General features: G+C 40.9%; 1 protein-coding gene across 1 annotated transcript in view; it reads right to left on the bottom strand.

Annotated features, from left to right (window-relative positions):
- The window catches only part of GSAP (gamma-secretase activating protein), a 49,323-nt gene extending 39,781 nt beyond the window's left edge, over positions 1 to 9,542 (bottom strand). The window contains exons 1-5 of the mRNA XM_067316778.1: positions 9,413 to 9,542; positions 5,934 to 6,007; positions 1,364 to 1,420; positions 581 to 650; positions 126 to 182 (exon numbers count right to left, since the gene is read on the bottom strand). Of these exons, the coding sequence (XP_067172879.1) occupies positions 126 to 182; positions 581 to 650; positions 1,364 to 1,420; positions 5,934 to 6,007; positions 9,413 to 9,497 (343 nt within the window). The 5' untranslated portion in view covers positions 9,498 to 9,542. The remainder of the gene's footprint in view (positions 1 to 125; positions 183 to 580; positions 651 to 1,363; positions 1,421 to 5,933; positions 6,008 to 9,412) is intronic.
- Between the last annotated feature and the right edge of the window lie 3,886 nt (positions 9,543 to 13,428).

Here is a 13,428-nt window from a genome sequence, read left to right on the forward strand (position 1 = left end):
AGAACATGTTTCATATAACTTTTTTTTAAATATACAATTTTGTTTTCTAAAGAGAAATTAAGGAACAAAAGCAAAAGTAAGGGTATAATATCTCTAACAGTATTAAAATAATCCAGTTGTAGTACCTGACTGCAGTAGCTGACTTACTCTTTCTTCCTCTGTATATTGACGGAAACTGACAGCTAATCAAGAAAAAAATACACAGTAAGTGTGCATATTTGCTATTAATCTTAGTGAACATTGTAAGAGAGCAAACATCAAAAATCTTACCAAAAACATGCATTTTAAAAGAACAACAGAAGTTCCTCTAGATATAGGACGCAGGTATAAATATAGTAGGGGAAGTGAAGAAAGATCAGTGCATCTTAGATTTTTGCTTTAATAAAAAACAAAGATGCAACTGTAATGAAGATATACTGCCACCTATACTCTGGTGATAGACCCACCGAAATATATAGATAGTTATGGGCAACATATGGATCAAAACAGACTAAAGTAGTACTAGACCCAAACATATCAAACTATTAATCACCTTTATCACAACATCAAAGAAAAAATTATTGATACAACACATATTTACCCAATAACGTCCTTTCGCTGTTGACCGAGCAACTGATTATGTGCAGATCTCTCTCAAACATATAGAGGTGCTATTGAGAAAAACATTCATGATAATAAATCATTTTTTAAACTCTATAAAGAAAACCATTTAATTACTCCTCCTTAGGAAAACACTGCTGACCAATACACCCATTTCAATTTTAAAGAAAATACTTCCAAGGCCAGAAAGCATATTCTAAATGGGTTTTATCACTTTTCCTTTTCCTCATTTGTTTGTTTGTTACTGGTTCTAAGTCTCAGATCTTGCCACTAGACCTGCACAGCAGACTTCTATGTCAATATGAGATTTCATCTATTTCATACAATTATGAACAAACCTGCAAAGAATCCTATCCTATCATGGATCCTGCCACTGAATTGCAGCGCATTCAGGTTTAGAATTGTTTCTTACAAATGGAAGCACTAAACAGACTGAGGATGTGTACCAAATAAATTTAAAAAATCATTTACTTTTTTGGACACATACTCAGTGCAAGAAGCAAGCGAAAGGAAAGAGCTTGTTAGTTGTTTTCAAATAATGTTTGCAGACATGACCCTTTACTACTCTACCCTGTCATTCAGATGTTCTGTAATGTTCTACATCTTAACACTACCAAGTGCCATTTGAATGTCTTTTAGTCCTCTCCTCTGTTTAAAACAAACAAACACTCACTAGAAACATAACATACTGCACTGCAAGGCATCAAAGTCTAGAATGGTAAAGCACCATCCTCATCAGGTAGAAGTCTGGTATTGTTCTCACCTCATTTTGTTTAGTTTGACGATCATACAATCCAATGTGGGTATTTCTCTGATTTCCCTATAGATGAAAACATGTTAACAGTGGTAATGTACATGCATACAAAGTTAAATATTGATTTATTTTTTCCTTCCTCTTTCTCCCCCCTCCTCCCCCCCCCCTTTTTTTTTTTTAATTGACACACATCCACACACACTTCCCTGTCCTGTCATACAGGCAGTTCGTTACCCTAATTCCAAGAAAGGGAGGCAAGAATGAGAACAAAGTGGTTTTTTTTATTTTGTTTTTTAAGAACTAACACATGGGACAAAGCTGAAATGCAGCCAATCTACTGCCCACAAGCCATGTCATAAGCCACGTGCCTCTCTTTCACTTGACTTCTAAACTATTTACTACAAGGGCAATGTGGCAAGGAAGAAATATCTCTGTACAAGTATGAAAGGGGATGTTATGCTGGTCCCCATGAAGATTTATGGCTGATATCCCAAACCTCAAAGAATCAGCAGGTCAATGCTCCGAAAGCAGAGGGCACAAATGTCAACTTGGCTCCCAGCGATCTGCCTACAGGCTGGAAAAAGGATTTCAGCTCTGCCTTAGGAAACAGCTGTTTGAAGGCTGAACATATTCACAAGCTCAAATGACACCATTAACTTGTTGCCTTTGAAAACAAAACCAGTACACACCCTCTCCAGCTGATTGATAACAACATACAATCATTGTTTGGGGCACTTCTAAGACTATACAAATCAAAACATTTCTTCTTGCCGATTTTTAAAATGCTTTAATTCTGTTCGTTTGTTTTAAACTCTGTCTGGCAGCATATACTGTATTTCAATTCAAACTGAAATCCATTCATGCACTCAAGGTATACTGAATTATTGAAACTCAACCCAGTCACATAGCCTTGTACTCAAACAGTGAGCATCACTACTTTTAACCAGAACTCGAGAGGGAAAGAAACAATCTATAGTTATTTACAAAGTTATGGTATCTTGTTCTGTGAAGTTAAAACAAAAGCTTGAGCATTGTCTTCCTCAAAGGGCTGTATCCGAGTATTTAATTATTGTTGCGGCAATGACAAGATTCTTTGACTTTTACTTTAGACAAAGAAAAGAAAATATATCCTAATATAAAGACATAGGCTTCAATCCTACTGATTTAAGGTTAAGCAAATGCATTCACAAATAATCATTTGTTCCAAATGCGTCTAAAACTCTAACATTCTCTGTACTTTGCTACTGAAAAATGTGTTTTACAAGACTGGTATCAGGGCTGCATCAATATCAATATTCACATCTGTGCACATCCTAACACACTTGTTTTCTGTTTATTCCAAAGATTTTTGCATTGCTTTGCAAAACAAAAGCACTCACCCTAGGATCTGTGTATGTTAAAAAAAAAACCCTTCCCTTATACAAACTCTCAATGTCATGAAAGACAACAGATACCTTAAAATCTACAGTACCATGCAATACTCTAAAACAAGCTTGAAATAAAGCTCATTCCCCACTTTCCCCTGATTTCAGACAGAGTGCACTTGGTTTTTTCTATTTGGCAGAAAAAGGTTGTTTTCCATTTGTGTCTATTAGGACAAAAGCCAGGAGAGCTCATTTTAGTCTACATCCCTGTTTGTGTACTATCCTCACCGATAATGTCACTGCTAAAGTTTGCTGCCACAAAAAGGAACAGTTCACAGAAATAGGTGCGTCTTGCAAAAGCAGTAGCTCATTAGTTACAAAAAGTTTATAGTAAAGGGGAGGGAAAGAGAGAGAGATTGACTGACTGATTAACTGCCTTTAGCAACTTGGTAAGATCTGCAGTTTGTTAGAAGTAGTAATTACCATAATAGTGATTTCTCCAAAGCAAGTTTAGAGAAGCAGAAGGACTAGCTGCAGACACTTGAAGCAATCTGTTTTCCCTAGATAAGCTTTTCAGTGTTATGATTTGTATTAACAGAGTAGAATAGCAAAGCACAGACAATACTTATATTTTAGGACAAGTTTTGCAACAATTATTGTCAAATTGGGGCCTAAAGCTACTTGCCATTCCCAAAGTTGCATACACCAAGACTCTTCTCCTCTCTGTATAAATGTAGATGACTACTCCTCTTAAAAGAGTTTGCAGTAAACTAGGGAATAATAGAACTATACCCATACATTGTTAATGGACTGTTTCAGAAAAGGAAATGTTTGGCTTGAATCCTTGTTCTCTAAGTCAATGGTAAAGTGTTAAAACACAATCCTCTCAACACATGCTGTTCTTTTTGCTGAAGTGGCATTTTAGAAACAGCATTCTACTCTTGAGAGGGAAAAAATTCAATCCCAAAGTATTGTGTACACTGCTTTAAGGTATCCCTGTCCCAAGGTGTGACCACAGCTCACACAGACATAACCAGTTTAATAAAGTGGGGGCACCAGAAAAGGCACAGCTGTAGCCACTTAAGACCCAACCTGTTCAGGACAGTGGATAAGTGCTCAGCAGCTACAGCCTGGGCTGCCACAGGCACGATCCATCCCAATATACAGTCCAGCTGGATAAAAGCCTTGAGTGAGCTTTGCTGCAGACATACAAAAATGTTCTTATCATGCAGGCAGATAAGTGTGGATATATTGACTCCCATTGACATCAATAGCATCTAAGCAGGTACCAACACTTTCATCTGATTAGCAGAATCTTTACTTATCCAAGAAAGAAATATGTACCACACACTATGAACCTCTTCTCTCTGGAAGAAGCATCATATAGTTAATGTAACACCACCCTAAAATACATTTGTTTGTTGTGAGAACACTCTAGGAAATATCTTCCAGTTTGCCCACAGCAAGCATAAAAAGCCAAACAACCACCCACACTTCCAGTACAAGGGAAAACAAAAAAAAGTCAGCATCCTTCCCATTAGAGAATCTAGATGCTGGTTCTGCTGCAGGCTGACTCACCCAGAAGAAAAAGATCAGAAAGTTCATAGTGGTAAGAAAACAGGGGGGGAAAAAAAAAAGCAGCAGCTGCATCTACTTCAGGATGGTATTTGAAAGGTAAAAGGACCACGCAGAAGAGCTCTGCAGTTTGCTACTTCCAGTTCTCAGGCTTTGTCATCCAGCCACTCCTACCATACAGGCTGAAGAAGTCACTTTATCCCTAGAATTAGGAAGGGGAAACTACAGTAAACATTTTCAGAGACTGCCTATGTGAGCTTTAGCTCCAGATGCAGGCAACTAAATTTAGGCATTTAAAACCTCCTTACAGTCAGCAGAGGTAAGGCCAATTCAGCCAACAAGTCTAGTGAGTCGATCAGTTGTCCACCTCCCCTGCCCCACATACCTTCTCCCAAAGCAGAGGCTGTATGTGGTCATGCTCTGAATTCCACTGACTGTTTTGACCAGATCCCCACTGACTACAGTGGGAGCTTAGACACCTAGTACACACTCAGACACCTACATGCAGGAGCTAAATCTCACCTGTTGTGTCAGTTCCAAGAGACTGACCACCATACAAGGTAGTTGGGCTCACCTGTCAGAAGCCCAAAACGAGAGCAGTCACTTGAAGCTTAGTGTGAGGCTCTGTAGGTGCTGGAAAGAAGCAATATCACACCTATGCAATACTACATCTCCTGTTAGCAGCTGGATAGATGACTTTCAGGAACCATTTCTAGAGTTTTGAGCAATGCCAAAAACTTGACACATTCTTTAGCATTGTTTTTATGATTACCGTTGTTTCATACAGACTCCTCTCCCTATGTTTGTGCAAAAGAAAACATCCGCCCACAGTATATTACACCCTGATGAAAGGCCTCACCTCTTGCCATAACTCTAGAAAAGCTAGAGTGTTTTAGTACTGTTGAGTCTGAAGGCAATCCTATTCCACTGGAGTCTGCTATTTCCAATTTGCACTGTCCAAGAACCTGCAATTCAGGAGGTCCTCTAGAATCCAGCTGGGTCTACAGATTTCTCCCAGATACACAGAAGAGAACCACAGCTCATTTCATTGAGGGGAAACCTTCCCAAATCATTTGGAAATTTCTTAGAATTACAGGAGAGTCAACCAAAAAGCTCTACAACGGAGAACATAATCCTATGTTTAAAAAGGCTAGCGTCAAGACATTAAATAAGCTAAGGTTACTTCAGCATACTTGCAGTAAAGTGCAAAGCAGTTAGTTCCATATAAACAGCACGTTAAAATATCTATTGATAGGAAAGCAGTCCGCATTAACAAATAAATTCTTCATAAGCAGCACATTCTTTCACCCTGAGAACGTCTCAGGGATGTTTGACTACTGAATTAAAAAAATGGCTTCTCATTCAGGGTGAGATTCTTTCTCCAGAAAACTCAATAGCAAAAATCTTATGGACTTTAGTCAAGTCAATACCTCACTCTCCATTTCATCATTCTTATCCTGTGCCTGAAGTAGAGACAGATACTTTCCCACTGTCCAAACACCCAGGTTGTAATCAGTCAGGTTTTTCAAGTTTTAAGTCTCATTGCAAAAAAAATTAAAGTACAAGGACTCAATTAAACAGAGAGACAGATGTATTGTTATTCTCTCGTATATTTTTATTAAGTTCTGAGGCTGACTTACCTTCCAGGTATAAAGAATTTTTCCATTTCTTTCAACATTTACGACATAGAGCGCTGATGAATTCTCAGAAGTATCTGAAATGATAAGTATTAAAAGGCACAGGATTATGATTTGCGTTAGTTCATCATACAATTATGCACAATTAAAGCAAATATACTAAATACATTTTTACATAAAAAGACTACTTATACATGCCAAAATTACTCCCTTTCTTGAAAGGGAGAGACTATTTCTTACACTATCATTTAATTCTGATATACCTCAAAACAAAATAGTTAAGGGGATTCAAAGCACACAGAAAAATATTTTTCTAAAACTCCTAAATCCTCATTATAACTATGATTCTAAATGGCCATTATTTTTCCTGATGAAAATGGAATGTGCTATTCTCTGTCTTCTATTTACAGAAAATAAAAATATTTGCATGTATCCATCATACACAACACAGGACTCAAACAGTTAGGCAGTATCTCTGCACTCCAGTCCTCAGAACATTACAAAGAGGCAGAACTAGCATGATGAAAACTGTCACTTGTTCCCAGCTGCCTCTCCAGCATCACAAAGAAATGGCTGGAAATAAACTACATCTCCTGCACAGATTAGCTTTACAAAAAAACAAAATAAGAAACAAGACCCATGCAATTAAGCAGCATGCCTACAGATACCAGGAAATTAAGCAACACAAGACAAGATACAGTACAGTTTCAAACATGAAGGAAGACACGAATGAAAAAGTAGGGTTAAAAGGGAAACAGACGATCAGGAAGCTAGGATGAACACAGAAGGAGAAGAACACATCTGGATAAAGATGCACAAAATGAAAAATAAAGGGAAACACTGAGGTGGGGGGAGGAGAAAAAAAAAAAGTTGAACATCATATTTGAGATGACAAAAATGCATGCTTTCCTGATGCAGCTTTTCTGTTTTCTAATCACTGCAGCCACCAAAAGTTTGTTTATCTCAGATAGAACAGTGATTAAGGCAGGAATTTTTGTCCATAAGTTTGACAGCTGCATGCTTGGTCATAATTTTAAGATAAAGGTAACCTGTGGTTCAATAAATATGAAGAAAAAAATTCTCCACAGCTCTTGGCAATTTAGTCAAGTTTGACACTACTCTGCAGTTATCACAAAGCATTAATAGGAGGAAGAAATGTGAAACTTAGTTTCACAAAGTCAGATATTATAGGCTTGCTTGTAGAGCTTGTAGTGATAAAAACCTTTTTAAAAATATTATTAGAAGCAAATAATTCTACATTTTGTACTTTATTGTGAGAGGACAAGGGAAATTCTTATCCTACATTTAATAATGCACCACTTTCTACTGTTTTCACATCACTCAAAGTCTGCTATAGTACCACTATGTTAGGGACAGCCGCTGATGACAGAGAAAGTCTTAGATAACCATGATTCTGCTTTTCTTGTTGTGAAAAATTCATGGAATTTAGCTACCACATCAAACTTCCAAGACTAGTGCAACAGTCTCCAAACAAATTGCACTTTTCTCTTGTACAATACTTCCATAGAACAGAACTTGTCTAAAGCAAAGGGCCCACAAGAAACCTCCATGCCACTGAACTTCTCTATCGCCCGACACAGACACTCAAAAGTTTCATGTTACAGAGATGATTTTCATGTCCCTGATCACCCTCAGTGAGAATATGGAGCAAAAGAGGAACTGTACATCATCTCTGCCCTTGGAAAGTCCTGAGGTAAAACACTGGATATAGAATTACAACTTCTTCCTCTTCTCCATGGCTTAGACCTGCAGATGAAGGCCTGCAAAAAAAAACCAATCCAACCTGCCTCCCCAGCAAGTAAGTCTGTTATCAACATAGCCAGGAGAATGCTCAGTTTGATTTCCTGAAGGCCCTTATACACAACTCATACAAAAATCAGTGGAATAAAGAGAACAAGGCTGGTTCTCTTCGCCTCCTGTCCCCCCCCCCCACCTTCATTGTAACTACTCCCAGCTCTCATGCCATGAGAAATTCTCACACACTATCTCATGCTTTCAAGTCAACAGGAAAGAAAATAATAAATAACTAACATCTGAAATCACGGACACAAAAACAGCATGAGTCCTAGAAATTACTTGCTTTCTGTGTGCATGAATATTTTTTTGAAGTTTAAATGAATCTTTACAAATTCCTACCTCCTGGCTTCATGCTCCATTAAAACCAAATCCACTAGAAGATCAACAATTTTGCAGTAGCCTAATGTATCATGTACTACACTAGGGGGGAAAAAAAGTCAATATACACAGGTAGAAATTGAAATGCAATGGAGCAATGTTAGTATTGGATCAGATGCCCCTTCCAACCTAAGTTATGCTGAGTCTATAATATCAGGTACATTGATTGTACAAAGAGTCTGTGTTACATTTTAAAAGCTTATAATGATTGCCCCTTTCCTACACACAATGGTCAGCAGCATTTCAATATCTTTATGGCATAAATCCCAGATGAAATGATTATGTGTGCAGAATTTCAGAATTTTATCTCCAGATACTTCAGTGGAGACTACACCATCCAACAGCTATTCAGTAAACTATCCAGTGTGTGTGAAATAATTTTAACAATGGATTTTGTAACTAATGAACTGGTAAAGAACTTTATTCACCAAAAGAGCTTATACTTTCTTTCTGATTTACATCCAACCAAGTCCTTATGAAACTATCTGATAGTAGCCTTTTAACGTGGGAAGCAAGTTAAATATTTGAGTTAATTAAAAGAAGTAAAAGGACTTGTGGCTTCAAGCTCATCACATGGTGCATCAACCACCATCTATTTCTACTAAAGTAATGCTTATTACATTATCCACTTCTATTTTTCTAGACTAAGGTTTTCACCAGTTTTTGAAAAGCAGAACCAAGCCACCTGCCTTGCTGATGAATGAGAAAAAACAAAAGCAAAAAGACAAAACAAAAAACCACTGGGCCAAAAATACATTGGGGTAATTCTTTTTTTCCAACCACTACATCAAGTGCAAGTTAAGCCAGCTATCCCACACTGGTGCGGCATCTAGTGCTTCTTCTAATTTCAGTTAGCATTCGTGTAGACGAAACTGGGGCCTTTTTTTTTTCTCTCTCTCTCTCTCTCTCAGAAAGGGGAGTAGCGTGGGAGAGGAAAATATGCTAAAAGCCTTTTTGAAAAGAAAAATGCGACCTATGTGCGAAAAGGCGGCGGAAGAAGAAACAAGCTGCGAAAGGCGCGGCGCTCCGCAGCGCTCCCGGCGCGCGAGCTGCTCCGTGCAGCCCCCGGCGCGCGTGACCGCACCTGCGCGCGGGGCAGGGGGCGTTGAACGCCCCCGCCCCCCCGCCCCGCCGGCAGGCGCCGCCCAGCGACCAGGCCCCGGGGCCTCGTGCCCCGCCCGCCCGCCTGCAGCAGAAGGCAGCGGCGGGCCCAGCGGGGAAGGGGCGGCCGGGGGGACCCTCTCTGGCGCGGCCTGCCGGCGCTGCGCCACCCGGCACGGCGTTACCTAGAGCCGCGGCCCAGCCCCGCGCCGCCAGCCACGGGACCACGTCCCTCTGCAGGTCAAACTCGGCTACCAGGCGAAGCAGCATGGCGCCCGCCGCCCGGCCCCGGCCCGCAGAAGCGCCCGCCGCGGCCCCGCGCCACCCCGCCGCGCTCCGGCCGCGGAGAGGAGCCTGCGTTCCCCACTCCGCCGCACCGGCTGCCGCGAGGGGCAGCCGCCACGCGCCCGCCCCCGTCGCGCCGCCTCGCTGCCCATTGGGCGCGGCGGGTGTCAATCAGCCGGCGGCGGCGCGGAGTGGCCGGGCGCGCCCTCGCCTCCTCCGCAGGCCGCGGCATGCCCGGGCTGGGCGGGCTCGCGGCGCGTCCGTTAGGCCCGGGGGCGGTAACCGCCGCGCGTCTGCTTCTTCACGTCTCCGTCGCCGCAGAGCGGGGCCGTTCGCCCGCGGCTCCCTGGGCCCGGTGGGCTCCCGGGGGCTGCCTCGGGTTCGCGGCGCCGGGCTGTGTGCAGACACTTCCCTGTGTCCTCGCTTTGGGGTCCAGGTGGGCTCCAGGGCCCTGGTTTGCCCACCGGAGCTGCCGAGGTGAAGCGGACGCTCCTGAGCACGCTGGAAGCAATATTTACCCTTATTAAAAGCTTTGCTCAGAGAGTGACTCGGACTGTCTCATGCAGTCGCCCCTGGGGTCAAGCTTCAGTCACCCAGTAGCCATTGAATAATGGCCCAAATCATCTGTCATCATTCTTGCGTTCAGCCAATGCCTAGAAGTGTTAGCTGTCTTCCAGAATTTCCGAAAGACTCACTCTTTTCCCTAATTGCACTTTCCATGACTGTTGAGTAGATTGAGTCTCCCTGTCCAAACCGCTTTGGCAGGCCACCCCTGAACTCAGGAGGACCTCTCAGACCAGGCCTGGCCTCATGCTGCTTTTTAGCTGTCTCTGCCTTCCAATAGCAAGGGGATAGCTCTTGGTGTGCTCTCTGATTTTTTATATTTTTTAGCTGTTGTAAAATGCTTGTAGCATTGGTCGATCCCAATCTATGGCTAGCTATAGCCTGCCTATAATTCCCATTTCCCTTATGACATGTGGTGCGTGATGTCAGCCAGGTAACAGTAGCATAGAAGTGGATCGGCTATATTAGCATACACCAAACTAGATGCACTCCAGGGACAGAACAGCTCGAGGCAGTTCTAAGAGGTAATATGGTACCAAGTTTTTTGCCTTCATCACTAAGCTTAGGAGCGATCAAAGACCTGATCAGAATCAGGTCACAAGGTCATACGTCTGCACAGCATGGATGTGAGGCAAGTTTGTAATCAAAATGCAAAGCAGATCTATGCTCTCCCTCAGGCTCAGTATTGTCAGCTCTTACAATTTTATCACAAGTTTCATAATCAGCATTCTTAAAGCTCCTTGGAGCAAGTGATTATGCAAGAATTTCAGCTTATGTTTTCACTGTTGTGAAATAAAGCTTGAAGATGGGAGTGGAATATTTGTTTCAGACTCAGAAGTAGAAAACAGAGATAAGGTCCCAAATGGATCCATTTTTTAGGAGGTGAGGTAGGGCTTATTCATAGTTGTGAATATTTGGGGTTGACACAACTAGAGGCAGGCAGAGGAAGGAAACTAAGCCAAAGAAATGGCTGATTCTCCAACTATGTGCAAAAAGGGAAATTTTCACATGGAAAAGACCTCCTGTGCCCAGAGCTGTAGAGTGCAGTTAAGGCCAGGATGAGGCCAACTGGCAGAATCTAACATTCACCTACCCTAAAGTAAAACAAAAAGAAATGTGGAATGGGAAGAGTCTACCATTAACAGCAGTCACTCCAAATACCGAAGGAAAAGAAGGAAAATAAAATATTGCTGCCCAGTTAGATGGTCCTGCATTTTGGAAAGGGATTCAACTTGTCACTGATCTTTTGTTTCAAAATTGACCATGGCTCTTATTACAGAGCCTCTTTTTCTTAAAAAAGAGTCCACATAATTGATGGATGAACTAGCTAAGGTGTACAGACTGAGAATCGTGATGCTGCTGTTCTTCTGAACTATCTTACACAGTATGTGAAAGGCTTTTCAGACAGTAGGAGCTGTATAGAGTTAAACAGAATAACTGCTGTGTTTGCCATAGAATTTAAGGTGGTTAACATGATTAAAGGAAATGGAAAATGTTCTTATATGGTGCGAGCTAGTGAGTAGCTGTGCAGCAAATGGGTTTTGAGGAGATGCCTATACTCATGGTGTGTGCATAGGATCCATTCCACAGTCCTTATTCAGGAAAACTGCTCTGAGAGTTTGTACAAGTAAAGACTTCACAATCAAGTACGTAGCAGGAAGAGCCTTTCTTGTTGAGGAAGCAGCTGACAACAAATTTCCCCTATGACTGTATTTTCACTGCAAAGGTCTCTACTCTTCATGATTTTTATGAAGAACATATTTGTATTATCTACCTAAAGTTAATAAATATGCTTTCCTGACACTCCTAGGATAGAGTGGGACCTAACCTCCATTGCATCATCCTGGGAACTTGGAAGCTTCTCTGATGTAAGTCCCTGAAGCCAAGGCAAGAGAAACTCTCTCAGAAGTTTCCCAGGCTGGTGTCTTTTCAGTGAGGAGAAGAAGGAAGTAGTAGCTTGATAGATGAAGAGACTGGAGAAATAGAGGGAGAGATGAGGTGATACAATATATGATTATCACAGTTCAAAGATGTGGAAACATGAAAGTAGCAACTGAGTAGAGGTGGGGAAGACAGGACCAACAGGAGCTGAAGGAATTAATAGGCGCAAGTAGCCAGAATAGAAGGGAATGAGGAAGAGGGGATCTGGAAAGACAAAAGAAAGATTTATAACCTGTGTAGAACTGAAGTCAGTCAGTCTTCCCAGAATTAAAGTCAGGATTTCCAAGTTTCTGTGTTGTCCAGAAAATGATTGGAAATCTACTATTTTCCATATAAAAGACAAAATATTACCTCTGCCAGTTTATTCAGTTCAAGAAGTAAAGTAGTCTTTGTGACTCTTCAAGGTCCAACACTGCTGATGACCCTTGAGAGGTGCATGAGAATGCCATATGATCCCGTGGAGTAATTGTCTGTGTTTGTGTTCTTCCTAAAAAAATCATTTTTATATTATTATATATTAGAATGACACTAAAATCACTTTTGGTTCAGATAACAGTCTCATTTGTTATATCTTTCGTTTCTAAAACCATCATTTCTAATCCAACCTATGAACAAAATAAAAAGGGAATCTTAAGGAACAACCACTGTAAACTTCAAGACTGAATTATATTTCAAAGAGAACTAAATAAGGTTGTATAAAATATGTTTCTTCTGGCAGTTTCTTATTTTTGAGTGCTTGATGCTGTCATTTTAACTTACATTTATGATGTATGTTAGAAATACATATACCTGCATTCAGCTGACAAAAATATATTTGAGAGAAAGCAAATTGTTTGCCTGCTTATTTGTCTGTTTATCTAATACAGAGGAAATATTTCCAATCAAATAAATGAGTTTTGTAAATGCAGAAAGTGTTTCAGTTTCTGAATTGATTAACCTTCACAATCAGAACTTTCTAAATATCATAGGAAACATCAGAAAATGCTGACAATTGATGTTAAAAAACTTAAAATGAAACTCAGAGTGCCTGCTTACTAACATGTACAAATTACCTCATCTTTCAAGAAACAAAGGCAGTTGCAGATTTAGATTTGTACAGTCTTCCTACATATTGGGGGGAGGGTGGGCAGAGGGGGCACAGAGGAAGCAAACTAAGGTGAAAATTTGCAAATAAGGAAAAACAGGACGCCCAAGGTAGTCTACCCTCATCTCCAGTTTCCCTAACACCACCACAAAGACATAGCATTGCTTGAAGCTCTAGAAACTCCATTTCAGTATTTGTTCTTTATGTTGTCATGTAGAAAACTTAATCCATTCCTGCTCTTTCTCCTCAAGATAACACTGTCTCAGTGTTTGCTGCAGTAGCTGTCATCTGAATAGTGCCTGACAGTTTTAACTGGGATGGAGTTTC

This window comes from Apteryx mantelli, chromosome 1 (genome assembly GCF_036417845.1).
Source record: "Apteryx mantelli isolate bAptMan1 chromosome 1, bAptMan1.hap1, whole genome shotgun sequence".
Taxonomy (NCBI): domain Eukaryota; kingdom Metazoa; phylum Chordata; class Aves; order Apterygiformes; family Apterygidae; genus Apteryx; species Apteryx mantelli.